General features: G+C 41.6%; 1 protein-coding gene across 1 annotated transcript in view; it reads right to left on the reverse strand.

The window, feature by feature from the left end:
* LOC134205960 (protein serrate) overlaps nt 1-16,834 on the reverse strand; it is a 191,239-nt gene that overhangs the window by 77,614 nt on the left and 96,791 nt on the right. Inside the window, exons 4-7 of the mRNA XM_062681658.1 lie at nt 2,991-3,045; nt 2,535-2,640; nt 2,275-2,423; nt 1,611-1,671 (exon numbers count right to left, since the gene is read on the reverse strand). Of these exons, the coding sequence (XP_062537642.1) occupies nt 1,611-1,671; nt 2,275-2,423; nt 2,535-2,640; nt 2,991-3,045 (371 nt within the window). The remainder of the gene's footprint in view (nt 1-1,610; nt 1,672-2,274; nt 2,424-2,534; nt 2,641-2,990; nt 3,046-16,834) is intronic.

Consider the following 16,834-nt stretch of genomic DNA (forward strand, 5'->3'; position numbering starts at 1 on the left):
CAAACAAGCCAAAAGCAGGATAACCGTAGGTCTCTCTAGCGAGAAAGGCTCAATTAGGGCTTCCTCGAAGATATTCAGGCGTACATACCGGTTGCGTGACTTGGCGTAGTAATTTCTCTTCGGAAATTCCAAAGCACTGCGATTGAAAATTCCAAACAATTTCCCATGAAAATGCTGAAGAATCTCTCGCAATAATTTTGAAAAAAATCTCATGGAAGATCCGAGGAATTGTTCAAAATTGTTTTTGGGAAATAGGCCTTCTAAGCTAACTGACATTCTTTCCAAAAAATACCGGACAAGTTCGAATGAAATTGCTTTCCCAACAGGAAACTGGACACGAGTAGCGAGACTGCTACATTGACTGAAATTTTCTGCTGGAAGTTTTTTTTTCTGATAGCCTTTGAACCACCTTCGAGGATTCTCATTTTCTCCAGATATCTGGGAAATTTATTTAGATTATTTTTAGCCTGATGAACAGCAACTCATATACATAGGTATGATGCCGTGTAAGATTCTGACTGGACTGACTCCATTTCTGCTATTTATGTGCCATCATATAGGATCTTGTATTGCCATTCCGCTACCAAGTCATCTTGCTCAATCCAGCTAGAAAAGTTCTCCCATAAACGCGCCCCACACCGTAGCAAGCCATGATTTTTCCTGCGCCGGCAAACGTCACCGTCAAACAAAAATTGTACCACGACCCAACCTCCATTGTCTACTGCGATCATTAAAGTCGTGATAAATTACTCCCATTCTTCTTCCTGGAATAAACCCCGCAGCCGAAGCCCTCCCCCAGGGTACCATCGCCAAAACAACATCAAACGCCATGTAATGTTACAATGCTATTTGTTTCTACTAATATATGTGGTACTGTTTTGTGAATGTTTGAACACGGCGGGTGCGCGGCAAAACAAAAACCCAACCAACCACAAACAGTAGGAAAAGTGGTTGTTATTTATGGTACTCCGACCCTCAGTCCAGCGTCCCCCATCGACCAAACAGGCCCGACTGCAGGACCCCAAACCATCTAACGGGGTTCGTCCTCCCGGGTTCGTATCGAGGGGGAGGGGCCTCCAAGTCACGGATTGGTTCGATTCGACTCACGGCACGGAAGCCCCAGTCGTCGGCGACGCCGCCGACGTCTGTCGGTTTGTGCGAATTCAAAACGCTAAACACGAGCAGACGAACTGTAAACGACGACGATGTGATTCGAGAGATGCAAAAATGTGCAACGCGAGGTCGTAAAATAGAAGAAAGAGCTAATTAGACAGATTGGTTTTGCGGAAGGTGAGTGCGGTGTCGGGGACAATGAGGGGGACAAAATATTTTCCAATAGCGCTCCAGATCACGACCGAACATAGCAGGCGCGATTGTTTATGGCTTGTTTTCCGTTCCTCGTTTCAGTCGCGATCGGTTGGCTACCGAATCGCGCGCGCGGCCTACCGCGATTGGTCGGACGGATCCCGACTGAGGCGGAGTTGTTCGGATTTTTCTAATGGTTGTTGTCACGTTGCTGAGAGCGGTTGCGATTGTTTTCCGAAAAACAACATCGCCGCACACCGTTACAAGGCTAATTAAATTTAGATAATGGTTTTTCGTGTACTTACTCGCATCCCCCGGGCTGGTCACATTTGCCGTGTATTTGGTCACATCCCGGCTTGCAGATTGCTGTTTTATTGTTCGGAGGAGGAGAAAAACAAAAGAGAAAGTTCATGTTAGTTGGTTGGAATCATAAAAATGTCGCGCCGCGGTCTGCGATCGATCGATTCGTTGTAGGCTCTTTTGTTCGTGTGATTAGTGTCACTGTTGATAATATCAAAGTAAATATCCGGCAACACTGCTCACAAGCTTATAGCTCGGCACTCAATGGCAGAAGACCTTTGACCGACTCGCAGTGGCAGTTAACGCTTACGCAAAATCTGCCGCATTGCCGCCGTATAGCAGAGCACAGACGAAGCAATAAAATTGGGAAATTGGAGGCAGTAAAAACCGCCGAGGTCAATCAAACCGTTAGACGTTTAGAAGCGATAGCGGCGGCACTGTATGGCGCCTTTGTTTCTGACTGATTTTACATAAGCCGGACAACCCGGAGTGCCGCGCAGCAGCGGCTTTCTCCTGTCATAAGTCACATGCGCGATCATCGGGCTCGTCCGTGCACCAGATCGCTACTAACCGACCGATCACGCGCTGTTTGATGCGGCCTACCACCAATCGATCACCGCCGTCCGTGGAAAACGTCAGTTTGTTATTGTTGTTATGGAATGGGCCTACCTTTCTCACAGTTGGCGCCCTGCCAGCCCGGTAGGCACACCTTGTTGCCCTGCTCGCCGCAGGTATAGTGCCCAAACTGGTCGTTCCGGGGCCGGCAGAACGTCGTACAGGTCGTGTTGTAGTAGTTGTCGGCACACTGCACCCGAACCCTGTTTCATTGCGGAGAAATCGCGAGGGGGAAAGAGCAGAAATTAAATTAACCCGAAAAATGCGCAGGGTAGCTTGCATTCTCGCATGCTCCCTTTCGGGACGAAACTTACCGATACGTGATCCGGGCGTTCTTCCCCGTGTGATCTAATGTATTCCATTCGTGCGAGGGTAGAATGACACCGGAGAACGAGGTCTCCTCGATCAAACGGTCTGCAACTGTTGGTGGATGGAGGAAAATTTTAATTAGCGTCCGTGTTGTTCAGAACAGCGGCATACAAATTAGAGCATCATCGCCGAACGAGGCAGCGCGGCTGTAACAAGATCGTTATGCTAATTTTGCCGTTAACGCGTGCTTCTCGAAAGCAACCGTGGAGCGAAAATGACGAATTGCAACTCACGAAATCGGCCCCAGAGTGGTGCGATTTTTCGCGATTCGGAAATTCGCTTGTCTGACGAAACGAGAGCATGTGTTTTTTCACACCCCTGCCAGTCGGAGTCGATGCTTGTCGGAGCTGCCTGCTAGGCTCGGGCGACGACGCTTATGATGATCGAGCGAATATACTCACTTGGATAGGACTCGTTGTACATGTCCAGGGCTTGCAGAATGAGCGTGAACGATTTCTGGGAAAATAAAAGGTGGAAAGAAGGGAAAACAAAACACTTACTTAAGTTTAGGAACAAGAGCAATTAATTAAAATTCAATACAAGTGTAACGCAAAAAGCGGCCCGCGAGTGGTTCGCGTTGGGTAGTTAATTAATTTCCCCATTGTGTTCGGAAGTTGAGAACCACCCACGAAGTGCTCCCGGATGAATTAATGAGGGGCCATCGTGAAATCCGACATTCAAACAATGTCAGCGCAGAATTAGCGTCATCAGCGCGTCCGCATTGGCCTACATTGGTGAAAAATTATCAGATAACGGACCTAATCCGACGAATTTCCGTATACGAATTTGGCAGTCGAAAAATTGGATTCTTTTGTTTAGATGTCACAGATTAATCGGTTCGCCGCAGTGCGCAGCCTACTGTGTTGCCGAGCTTCATTTGGGTGCAGCAGAAGTGGTGAAAAATGGCGGCAAAAGAGGAGACATGAGGTAATTTATGAGCCGAAATTTAGCAAATACCGTCCTCAAATAACAGCGGTAAGACGAAATTGAAAAAGAAATCTGCGCAAATCCACCAAAAAGATTGCCAAAAGCGATAAGATCTGCAGTTCTCTATTGGCTTATGCAAATGTCCCACTTGGCATTTTTTTAGGTTCCATCTTCTTTCCAAACGACGAAGCAAACGGAGCGTTAATTAATGGCTGCAGTAAATACTTTTTAGCTTGTTCTTGTTTCTTCCAGTTTGAATTGAATGCACGATTTCGCTAGTGAAAGCTGGAAGAACTAGCTCTAGTGGGACATTTGAGGGGACTCTTACGAAAAAAATGAAATCACTATCGAAGAAATTATAAGAAGAAATTAAAAGAAGAAATTCAAAGAGAACCAAATTCAGGCCCAACCTAAATCCTATCCAAATAAAGTCCAAAACAAATCCAAACTCAAATACAATTCAAATTAAAAATAAATAAAATCCTAATTTAACCCAAATCAAAACCAAATCCAAATCAAATTCCATCTAAATCCAAAAAAATCCAAATCCAAACCAACCAAATCCAAATCCAATCCACATCCAATTCAATCCAAATCCAAATCCAATCCAAATCCAATCCAAATCCAATCCAAATACAATCCAAATCCAAATCCAATCCAAATCCAATCCAAATCCAATCCAAACCAATCAAACCAATCCAAACCAACCAATCCAAATCCAATCCAAACCAATCCAAATCCAATCCAAACCAATCCAAACCAATCCAAACCAATCCAAACCAATCCAACCAATCCAACCAATCCAAACCAATCCAAACCAATCCAAACCAATCCAAACCAATCCAAACCAATCCAAACCAATCCAAACCAATCCAAACCAATCCAAACCAATCCAAACCAATCCAAACCAATCCAAATCCAATCCAAACCAACCCAAACCAATCCAAACCCAACCAAACCAATCCAAACCAATCCCAAACCAATCCAAACCAATCCAAACCAATCCAAACCAATCCAAACCAATCCAAACCAATCCAAACCAACCAAACCAATCCAAACCAATCCAAACCAACCAAACCAATCCAAACCAACCAAACCAATCCAAACCAATCCAAACCAATCCAAACCAATCCAAACCAATCCAAACCAATCCAAACCAATCCAAACCAACCAAACCAATCCAAACCAATCCAAACCAATCCAAACCAATCCAAACCAATCCAAACCAATCCAAACCAACCAACCAAACCAACCAAACCAATCCAAACCAACCAAACCAATCCAAACCAATCCAAACCAACCAAACCAATCCAAACCAATCCAAACCAATCCAAACCAATCCAAACCAACCAAACCAACCCAAACCAATCCAAACCAACCAAACCAATCCAAACCAATCCAAACCAATCCAAACCAACCAAACCAATCCAAACCAATCCAAACCAACCAATCCAAACCAATCCAAACCAATCCAAACCAACCAAACCAATCCAAACCAATCCAAACCAATCCAAACCAACCAAACCAATCCAACCAATCCAAACCAACCAAACCAATCCAAACCAACCAACCAAATCCAATCCAAACCAATCCAAACCAATCCAAACCAATCCAAACCAATCCAAACCAATCCAAACCAACCAAACCAACCAACCAACCAAACCAATCCAAACCAACCAAACCAAACCAACCAAACCAAACCAAATCCAACCAACCAAACCAATCCAAACCAATCCAAACCAACCAAACCAATCCAAACCAATCCAACCAACCAATCCAATCCAAACCAATCCAAACCAATCCAAACCAAACCAAACCAATCCAACCAACCAAATCCAAACCAACCAAACCAACCAAACCAACCAAACCAATCCAAACCAATCCAAACCAATCCAAACCAACCAAACCAACCAACCAAACCAACCAAACCAATCCAAACCAACCAAACCAATCCAAACCAATCCAAACCAATCCAAACCAATCCAAACCAATCCCAACCAATCCAACCAACCAAACCAACCAATCCAAACCAATCCAAACCAATCCAAACCAACCAAACCAATCCAAACCAATCCAAACCAACCAAACCAATCCAAACCAATCCAAACCAAACCAATCCAACCAAACCAATCCAAACCAACCAAACCAATCCAAACCAATCCAAACCAACCAAACCAATCCAAACCAACCAAACCAATCCAAACCAACCAAACCAATCCAAACCAATCCAACCAACCAAACCAATCCAAACCAACCAAACCAATCCAAACCAACCAAACCAACCAAACCAATCCAAACCAATCCAAACCAACCAAACCAATCCAAACCAATCCAAACCAATCCAAACCAACCAAACCAACCAAACCAATCCAAACCAATCCAAACCAATCCAAACCAATCCAAACCAATCCAAACCAATCCAAACCAACCAAACCAATCCAAACCAATCCAACCAATCCAAACCAATCCAAACCAACCAAACCAATCCAAACCAATCCAAACCAACCAAACCAATCCAAACCAATCCAAACCAACCAAACCAATCCAAACCAATCCAAACCAATCCAAACCAACCAAACCAATCCAAACCAATCCAAACCAATCCAAACCAAACCAATCCAAACCAATCCAAACCAATCCAAACCAATCCAAACCAATCCAAACCAATCCAAACCAATCCAAACCAATCCAAACCAACCAAACCAATCCAAACCAATCCAAACCAATCCAAACCAACCAAACCAATCCAAACCAATCCAAACCAATCCAAACCAATCCAAACCAACCAAACCAATCCAAACCAATCCAAACCAACCAAACCAATCCAAACCAATCCAAACCAACCAAACCAATCCAAACCAATCCAAACCAACCAAACCAAACCAAACCAACCAAACCAACCAAACCAATCCAAACCAATCCAAACCAATCCAAACCAATCCAAACCAATCCAAACCAATCCAAACCAATCCAAACCAATCCAAACCAACCAAACCAAACCAATCCAAACCAATCCAAACCAACCAAACCAATCCAAACCAATCCAAACCAATCCAAACCAACCAAACCAATCCAAACCAATCCAAACCAATCCAAACCAACCAATCCAAACCAACCAAACCAATCCAAACCAATCCAAACCAACCAAACCAATCACAACCAATCCAAACCAATCCAAACCAATCCAAACCAACCAAACCAATCCAAACCAATCCAAACCAATCCAAACCAATCCAAACCAACCAAACCAACCAAACCAATCCAAACCAATCCAGATCCAACCAGATCCAACCAAACCAATCCAAACCAATCCAAACCAATCCAAACCAATCCAAACCAATCCAAACCAACCAAACCAATCCAAACCAATCCAAACCAATCCAAACCAATCCAAACCAATCCAAACCAACCAAACCAACCAAACCAATCCAAACCAATCCAAACCAATCCAAACCAATCCAAACCAATCCAAACCAATCCAAACCAATCCAAACCAATCCAAACCAATCCAAACCAATCCAAACCAATCCAAACCAATCCAAACCAATCCAAACCAAACCAACCAAACCAATCCAAACCAATCCAAACCAATCCAAACCAATCCAAACCAACCAAACCAACCAAACCAATCCAAACCAACCAAACCAACCAAACCAACCAAACCAATCCAACCAACCAATCCAAACCAATCCAAACCAACCAAACCAATCCAAACCAATCCAAACCAATCCAAACCAATCCAAACCAATCCAAACCAATCCCAAACCAACCAAACCAATCCAAACCAATCCAAACCAATCCAAACCAATCCAAACCAACCAATCCAAACCAACCAAACCAATCCAAACCAATCCAAACCAATCCAAACCAATCCAAACCAATCCAAACCAACCAAACCAACCAAACCAATCCAAACCAACCAAACCAATCCAAACCAACCAAACCAATCCAAACCAAGTCCAATCCAAACCAATCCAAACCAATCCAAACCAATCCAAACCAACCAAACCAATCCAAACCAATCCAAACCAATCCAAACCAATCCAAACCAACCAAACCAATCCAAACCAATCCAAACCAATCCAAACCAATCCAAACCAATCCAAACCAATCCAAACCAATCCAAACCAATCCAAACCAATCCAAACCAATCCAAACCAATCCAAACCAATCCAAACCAATCCAAACCAATCCAAACCAATCCAAACCAACCAAACCAATCCAAACCAATCCAAACCAATCCAAACCAATCCAAACCAATCCAAACCAATCCAAACCAATCCAAACCAATCCAAACCAACCAAACCAATCCAAACCAACCAAACCAACCAAACCAATCCAAACCAATCCAAACCAATCCAAACCAACCAAACCAATCCAAACCAATCCAAACCAATCCAAACCAATCCAAACCAACCAAACCAATCCAAACCAAACCAATCCAAACCAACCAAACCAATCCAAACCAATCCAAACCAATCCAAACCAATCCAAACCAATCCAAACCAATCCAAACCAATCCAAACCAACCAAACCAACCAACCAACCAACCAATCCAAACCAATCCAAACCAATCCAAACCAATCCAAACCAATCCAAACCAATCCAAACCAATCCAAACCAATCCAAACCAACCAAACCAATCCAAACCAATCCAAACCAATCCAAACCAACCAAACCAATCCAAACCAACCAAACCAACCAAACCAATCCAAACCAATCCAAATCCAATCCAAATCCAATCCAAATCCAATCCAAATCCAATCCAAATCCAATCCAAATCCAATCCAAATCCAATCCAAATCCAATCCAAATCCAATCCAAATCCAATCCAAATCCAATTCAAATCCAATCCAAATCCAATCCAAATGCAGTCCAAATCTCATCCGAATCTAAACCAAATTAAAACTTTGTCCAATCCAAATGTAATCTCAATTCAATCCTATGAAAATCCACTACGAATCCAATCCAAATCCAATCTGAATCCTTTCCAAACTCAATGCAAGTTAAATCTTCATCTTTGTCAAAATTAAATTTCTGGACCAACATTCGAAAAGAGCGAAACAACCAAAATGCAATAATTCCAATTCGTCGTTTTCAAACAAAATGGTGTACAAGGACAAAAAACTGGAACGATATTAATTTGGCTGTTACGCCCTTTTTAAATGTTGTTTTCCATATGCCAGGTCAATTTCGACAAGATGCTGAGTGTCGGACCAGTTTGAGTTGATCCTTAAACATTAGAAATCTACATCATACTGAAATAGTCACGAGTTGCCATCTTCAATTCGTCAGCAATGACATCCATTCATCCATATTCATATCAAACGGGCTGACCTATCGATGTTCAAACCCGACATTCGTAGAGTTCCTTCCTTCCGAAAATCGCATCACAAACTCAGTGCACTGCCGACCACATTCGAATTGACCAATTATCCTTCGTCTCGCCATCTCACAACAGATGGACGATGACGACGACGACGGCGACCGATCGACGCAGGAGGAACGCCACGGCGAAAGCATTCGGTGCGCAAAGTTCTCACGATCGATCCGGTAAGGATCATTACGTATTCACCACGCTGCTGCACCTACGTCCGCACACCGGAATGAGTGATGAGGCGTGTTCAGCTGCTGCTTTGGCTCCTTGCTGCTGCCAGCAGCGTTGAAACTGACTCATCTCATCATCAAACGATGTGAGGGGGGGGGGGGAAGGCAACTGCACGCTCAATCGATCGTTAGTTCGGGATCTTGATCTGGATCGTTCGGGCGACGACCGCAGGCTAAAGGGCAGGAGGCGATCACTTTGGGGCAATTTTCAAACTTCTGGATCGTCCCGTGTCTTCCACTGTGTTACCATCAGAGGGAACTCAACCCGAGAACGTCGTCGCCTGCTGTACATGTGCTGCAGTATCATATTTTCGATTGAGGTTAGGTAATTAATACTTCCTGCGCACCTTTTGCCCATATCTTGGCATTGCTGCTTGAAATTCTGCAAGCACGTCAACCGTAAAATGTTTACGTTGCTCAGATGCAAGAGTGAAGCAGTAGTAGGCCGTTTGTTTTGGTACCCACACGCGATTCTATGGCAACGAGCGATCGTTGCTGTGACGTTGACGATGATGATGGGCAGAAGCTACTACTGCAAACGCAGTCGATTTACGAAGGATTTGCATGCGAACGACCTGCAACCTGCAGTGCACCAACAACGGTCGGCTTCGGCAGAAATGCTGCTGCGGAAGAAATGCTGGATATATGAATTTTGCATCTTCCCGCATACTGAGAATCAAGTGAGGGGGCGTCCATCATCCAGCGGGTCGAACCAATAATAAACGAGGCAAAAGTCGTGAATCGCTTGTAATTGCTCTGGATACATCGTTGATTTGCGCCCCCGAACGCGCCTAACGGGTGAAATGAGGGATTGGAAGCTATCATTTTTCAAATGAATATCACTCTGCCTCCCTCGTCGGACGCCTTTTATTCCACTACACCCCCTTCCCCACTCGGTTGTCATTTTCTGGCTGTCATCGCAGGGTTGCAAAAATCGCGTCTTAATACACGGTGCTTCCTTTCCTACGATCTGCCATAACTTGCGATTCTTCCACTCATTTATGCACACAGCGCGGAGGCGTATCGAGCTACGTTTTAAATGCAGTTTGCGTGGCTGCTGGTGTTTTACTTTTCTCGCAATTACCATTTTTCTTCCGCGCGCGACGATGACGACCATGACGAAGACGCTCAGCGCGGCGGACGGGATGGCAGGCAAATAGACGACTCAGGAGGCTGGGTGGATATGAAAAATGGGTAAATGAAACCGGGTGGGGTGCCATAAAAAGGTGAATCTTTACGGGGCGCTCGATCGTAGCGTATTCACGGAGCCTAAACTGCGGGAGTACGCCAATAAAGTGGCGGAAACGGTGCCAATAATTAGTCCAGCATCAATCTCGCGTCTAATTGCAGCGTGTGTGTCTGTGCAGTTGCTGCTAAACGTGGAGCAGTTCCGTCAGACCTTAACCATGGGAAGCGATGCCTATGGTTAGATGGTTTTGAGATGAAAGTCAATTGCACGATTAGTCTGTGAAATATGGGATGATTTACGTTTAGTTGTGGCTTGTAACAAATGGATCTGGTGTATAGCTGAGGTGGTGCATCGTGACGGACAAAGCTTCCGGTCCCATTTTTATGTCCGTTTTTCATCTCACAAACAAACGGCAAAGCATAATGATCGTGTGTAGAGCCATCCGGCAAGTACATTTCATATCAAACAGTGCACCTAAAGTCAGGTTGAGGTTCCACTCCCACAACCATATTCCCATACAGACTACAGTCGGTATATAAGTCGGAATCCTACTCTGAACATAGTCAATTTTCAGTTGTAAACCAACAGTACACATATTCGGGGGCCATAAGGATCTAATTTCAGTCGCATTACATTCAGATTCCAATAGGACATTTGGCCGAATAGGACATTTAGTCGAATACGACTTTTAGTCGAATAGGACATTTGGCCGAATAGGACATTTGTCCAAATATAATAATTTGTCTATTTGACCGAATAGGAAATTTGTCCAAATAGGACATTTGGCCAAATAGGACATTTGGTCGAATAGGACATTTGGCCGAATAGGACATTTGGCCGAACAGGAAATTTAGTCGAATAGGACATTTGGCCGAATAGGAAATTTGTCCAAATAGGACATTTGCCCAAATACGACATTTGGTCGAATAGGACATTTGGCCGAATATGACATTTGGTCGAATAGGACATTTGGTCGAATAGGACATTTGGTCGAATAAGACATTTGGCCGTATAGGACATTTGGCCGAATAGGACATTCAGTCGAATGGGAAATTTGGCCGAAAAGGACAATTAGTCGAACAGGATATTTGGCAGAATAGAACATTTGGTCGAGTAGGTCATTTGGCCGAATAGAACATTTGGACTAAGAGGACGTTTGGTCGAATAGGACATATGGCCGAATAGAACATTTGGCCAAATAGGACATTTTGCCGAATAAGACATAAAGTCATTTGACCGAACAGGTTATTCGGCCACATAGGTCATTTGAAAAGTGAGTAATCAGGTGTGAAAACTGAAACGTCTCACTTCTCATTACTTATTTCCCACTTCTCACTGTAGAAAGTGAGTAGTTCTGAAAGTTCCTGAGTTTCTGTTGAATATTTTTTGAAATTTACACAGGAAATTCTTCACAATTGTATGCGGCTAGTGCTAGTGCTAGGTGCGGCTAGTAGAATGGGTGTTTTATTTATTTATTTATTTATTTAGTACTGATCCATCTGACAACAATGTCTTATGAATGAGAAAAAAAACATACATTTTTTGCAATACCACACGAACAATTACTCCTACAACAATGACGAACGACAGATCTTATTTTTGAAGCGAGTGGTTGTTTGATCGAAATCCTAGTGATCTTCGTTTACCGTGAATGTCCGGATCATCGACGATAGCGGCTCATTGTAGCCGAATGCTGTTCTATGGAATCGGTCCTGTAGCAATGATCGTTGCCGGAGAGGACGTAGAATTGCGCGGAAGTCCAGTAGCGCAAGCAACTGCGGAGAATCAATTTCGTTGTTCAGTACCTTGGCAACGAATATTGCTTACAAGCGCACAATACAGAGACTTGAAGCAATATGGATCGGTAAAATCTTTGGCAATTTTAGCAATGAGGCCAAGCTGACGATTTGCTTTGGAAATTATCGCAGTATAATGAGAGTTGAATGTCAGCTTTGGATCCAGCCTGACTCCAAGATCGGAAACCATCTCAACTCTTTCAAGTATCGTGCCGTCTATCCGGTAATCGAACAATATTGGCTCCTTCAATCGATGGAACGTCATCACGGAACATTTCGGAACACTGATAATAAGTCGGTTCCGATGACACCAGGCAACAAAGATATCCAGCAAACTTTGTAATCGGCGACAATCGTTGGCCGATCGAATCACCAAATAAATTTTCAGATCGTCAGCATAAATGATTTTGCAATCCAGTCCAAGTTTTGCAGCGACATCGTTGAAGAATAACGTGAACAACAATGGTCCCAAGTTGCTTCCCTGGGGTACACCAGAAGAACTGCAGAAGGACGATGAAACACAGGAATCAATTTTCACTCGTAGTTTCCTTCCAGTTAGGTAAGAGCTCAACCATGATGAAAACTTTGTGGAGCTACCGAGACGAAAAAGTTTGGTCAGCAGCATGCTGTGGTCGATTTTATCAAAGGCTTTTAAGTCGGTGTAGATAACATCTAGGGACAAGGCAGGTATTTTCGTCTGTTCGTCATAGTCTCGAAAATCAATAAAAGAGACGCTTTTTTGTAAAACTCATACGTACCAAATCGTAAGCTCAGGAGAAACGTTCTGCTGTAGCGACCCTAAACGCCATGCAATAATCATCATTTTTCTTCTATATTTAAAGTATGTCATATAAACGAACAAAAGGAAAGATTGGACAGGTTGGAACCTGTCCATTTATGTTTATCAAATAGCAACCGCTGTTGAAAATAAACAACGGATATTTAAGTATAAGCAAAACTTGGCGAATAAGCTGGCCTAGAAATGGTAGCTGACTCAATTGTTAAATAATTGTTTATTTAGAGAGTACGAATGCTCTCGGAGCAGAATGTCACATGAGAGTAAATGTAGGTAGCATGCAACATTCTGCAACATTATTGAAAATGAGAGAAAAATTGTAAACAATAGCCAGTAATTATAAATAACGTTTTTGTAAATAAAGAAGAGAGTCGGATTTTGGACTTGGAGTAAGCAAGTCATATCAGAACTGTTCAAGTGTTTTATTTTTCAAATTGTGATGACTGTTTTTCCAGAAAACTAACCGCTCGAGTTCGTGCAATTGGTGACAGCGGTAACCGCTAGAATTTGGCAATGGAAACGCCGTTTCGAACTGTGTAGTAGTTATAAAAAATCGAGAAGATGGTTGAATTTCAAAGTGAAAAAGTTCAAAAGACACTTAGTGAAATGAAATTCACATCCAAAATGTGTAAAAAGTGAAGAAACTATGATTGTGCACATCAGAATAAAAACTTTAAATGTGCGAACAAGGACAAAAAAATCAGCCATAATGAACAAAAAACTCGGACAAATTAATTAACTTCCCTGGAGCATCGGAGCAGTAAAAAAAAAATGTGGTATAGGTGAGTACATGAATTTCGGGCTTTTCGAAGCATTTACATGTAATAATAAAACATTTTTATTTATAAATACCATAATACAAGTATCCTCAACAAATTATTTACTACTAAGTATCCGAGTATCCGATTAAAAGTTGGTATTAAGTCCTAAAATTGAAAGGTGAAATTATTTACACGATACAGAGGTGTTATACTCACCTATCACCGATACTTGGTTACCGCACAACAGGAAACACTGCGGTAAAGCACTAGAATTTGTCCACGATTAAATGGTCTCTGTTCGTTTTCGCATAACTCGAAGACGTCTTGATGGATTTTCCGGTGAAAACTAAAATTAAGATACCCATGGCATTCACATATGTTCACCTAAAATAAATTATTTTACCACTATATATTTACCTTCCACGACGATGTTCTACACTGGACACTGGATGACACACTTTTTTCGGTAACTCTCTCGGCACTTTTTTCAATACGACCCGCGAACGAACTGAACGAACGACCTGCGAACGGACTGAGTACATTTTGATGCGTCGGCAATTAGTCGTCCAAACCGCGGACGAGCAGATAGGCGCACGGTAATGGACGCGTTTCCAATGCAATGCATTGGATATGATTACACGTCTACGTACGGGAGCTTTTAATTTGAATGAAATAATGTATGCAACAGCAGTACAGTAATTGCCAGCAATATGCGTTCGCAGGATTTGTGTTCTTACAAACAAGTTTATTCAATTTAACACCTCAATGTCACAATTAATTGATTCTTGATTAAATACTTTGGTCTGGTACAAAACGGAAGGTAAAATGGAGTTTTCACAAATAACAGCACTCCAATGTATACCCGTATATGATGGAAATCCAGAAGAGCTGGAACCATTCATTTTACAATTGGAATTATTTGCATCTCAGTTAGAAGGACACGATCAAACTCCGCTTTTGAATGTTATATGGATGAAATTGAAAGGTAAGGCTCTTCGAAGAATTTCGAATTTAATTGCCCCTACTTGGACAGAAGTGAAAGCTAATTTACAACGAGAATTTAAGTTTCAGAAAAGCATTAGTGCCCTCATGAAAGATATTGAAACACTTTTACAGAAACCAAACGAATCGTTTGATGAATATAAAGCGAGAGGAGAAGAATTGTATAAATGGATAGAAAATGAAGGGCCGTTTGGGTTATCATCTTTGCGAAAACACTTCTTAGGGGGACTTCGAAACAAGGATCTAGCCCATGCAGGAATATTCCAGAGAGAAAAATCATTTCCAGAGTTACTCATCTGGTTAAAAAACGAGTGGGACGATAGAAATGAAATTGAAGAGATCAACGTAAGAGTGGAAATATTGAACAAGGCTTTGGAAGACAATCTCAATCAAATCTCTAACGAGGGACATAGAAAAACTTGAATGGTGAAGAATGTCAAAATGATTTTTACACGCATATGCTCAAAGGACTACATCTAACACGAAACAAAAAAACTGATCAATGGGGTTTCGAATATTGCGTCCGAACACCCTGACAAATAGATAATAAACCAATTAGACGCTATAACACTAATATTGCTAAATATAATAATGTGGATAATAATAACAATAAATTTAAAGTTTATAGGAAAAATTCAATAATGCACATTCAAATAAGATGGAAGAAAACTCCTCTACAGGTATGCACAAGCTTAATATTTGTATTCCGACACAAGAAAGGGTGCCAATTATACGTACGAGCGATAATCAATTTTATTGGCCCTCAAAGCAATGGGCAATCCCAATCGTAAAATGAAGTTTTTGATAGATACTGGTGCTTGTTGTAACTTAATGAGATGGGACGTAGCTGCTAATATGGGGCAAACTGAAGTAAATTTGTCCGACAAATTGAATATGACTGGATTCAATTCAACGCAAACGTTAACATTAGGATCAGTAGAAATAAACGTGATAATGGGGAATTCGCAATATAAAATTAAATTCCATTTAATAAAAGAATTATGTGTACCGGGAATTATAGGAGCAGAATTTCTTAAGCAACATACATTATATATTGATCAGCAATTTGCGTATATCATTTTGCGCAAACCAGATATTATTATGAACACTACTAAAAATAAATCAAAAAGGAGAACAAATGGCGTCAACTCATTAGCTGGAAAAATAAGTGAAGGAAACACAAGTAATCGGAATTACGTATTATTTAGTGACATGGCTTGTCAAACAGAGACAACAGATAACGAAGATTTTGCATTTAAAGAAGCTGAACATATTATTGACAAAAGATGTCGAATAAATAATCAAACTATTGATACAGGTCAATTTCCTAAGGATACTTATATGAAACAACATACGGATTTAAATTGTTTTGCAGAAAATAATGATGACAAACAGGAACCAACCAACCAACTTGAAGACAATTATTCGCTTAAGGTTCAAGAAAACCAGGAATTAAACGAAATGAAAATGAAGGTATTAGATACCCCATAGAATTTACTCTACGATCATCGATTCTGTTTGGAACTTGCCACAATTGGAAAGCAAAACGAATTAACAGAAGAACTTTTAGACACTGGGGCTCAAATGAATATAATCAGTGCCAAAAGAGCAATCAGAGTAGGGGCAACAGCCATGAATACGAAAGATCAAATGACAGTTCAAGGAGTAACTAAAATTCGATTTTATCAATAGGATCTATTTGGATACATTTGAAGATTGAGAGAAAATATTTCCCACAAAATTTTATGTGGTTAAAAATCTGACCGTCCCAGCAATAATTGGAGCGAATTTTATCAAAAACACGTTCATGCCATTGAAGATAATTTTAAAATTGGAATTTTCAAAACTAATGCAGAGGCTAAGAAGCCATATATGGCTAAATAATCGAATACGATGGAACATAGTAGACTACGTCTTAAGGGATATTGAAGACCAAGACAGTTTAAAGAAACATGTTGATGAAAATGAAGAAGAACCAGAGGAGCCAGATCCAGATGATATATACACAGACGAAGAAGAATACTTTATGAATACTATTGTAAATGACGACCTTGCCAAACTTAACAGAAAAATGGGAGAAGTTTTTACATCAGAGGCTATGGTAGATGAACCATCCGAGGAAATTTATGGGTTCGAAAATTTAGATCAAAACTGGATTGCAGCCTTG

This window comes from Armigeres subalbatus, chromosome 1, assembly GCF_024139115.2.
Source record: "Armigeres subalbatus isolate Guangzhou_Male chromosome 1, GZ_Asu_2, whole genome shotgun sequence".
Taxonomy (NCBI): domain Eukaryota; kingdom Metazoa; phylum Arthropoda; class Insecta; order Diptera; family Culicidae; genus Armigeres; species Armigeres subalbatus.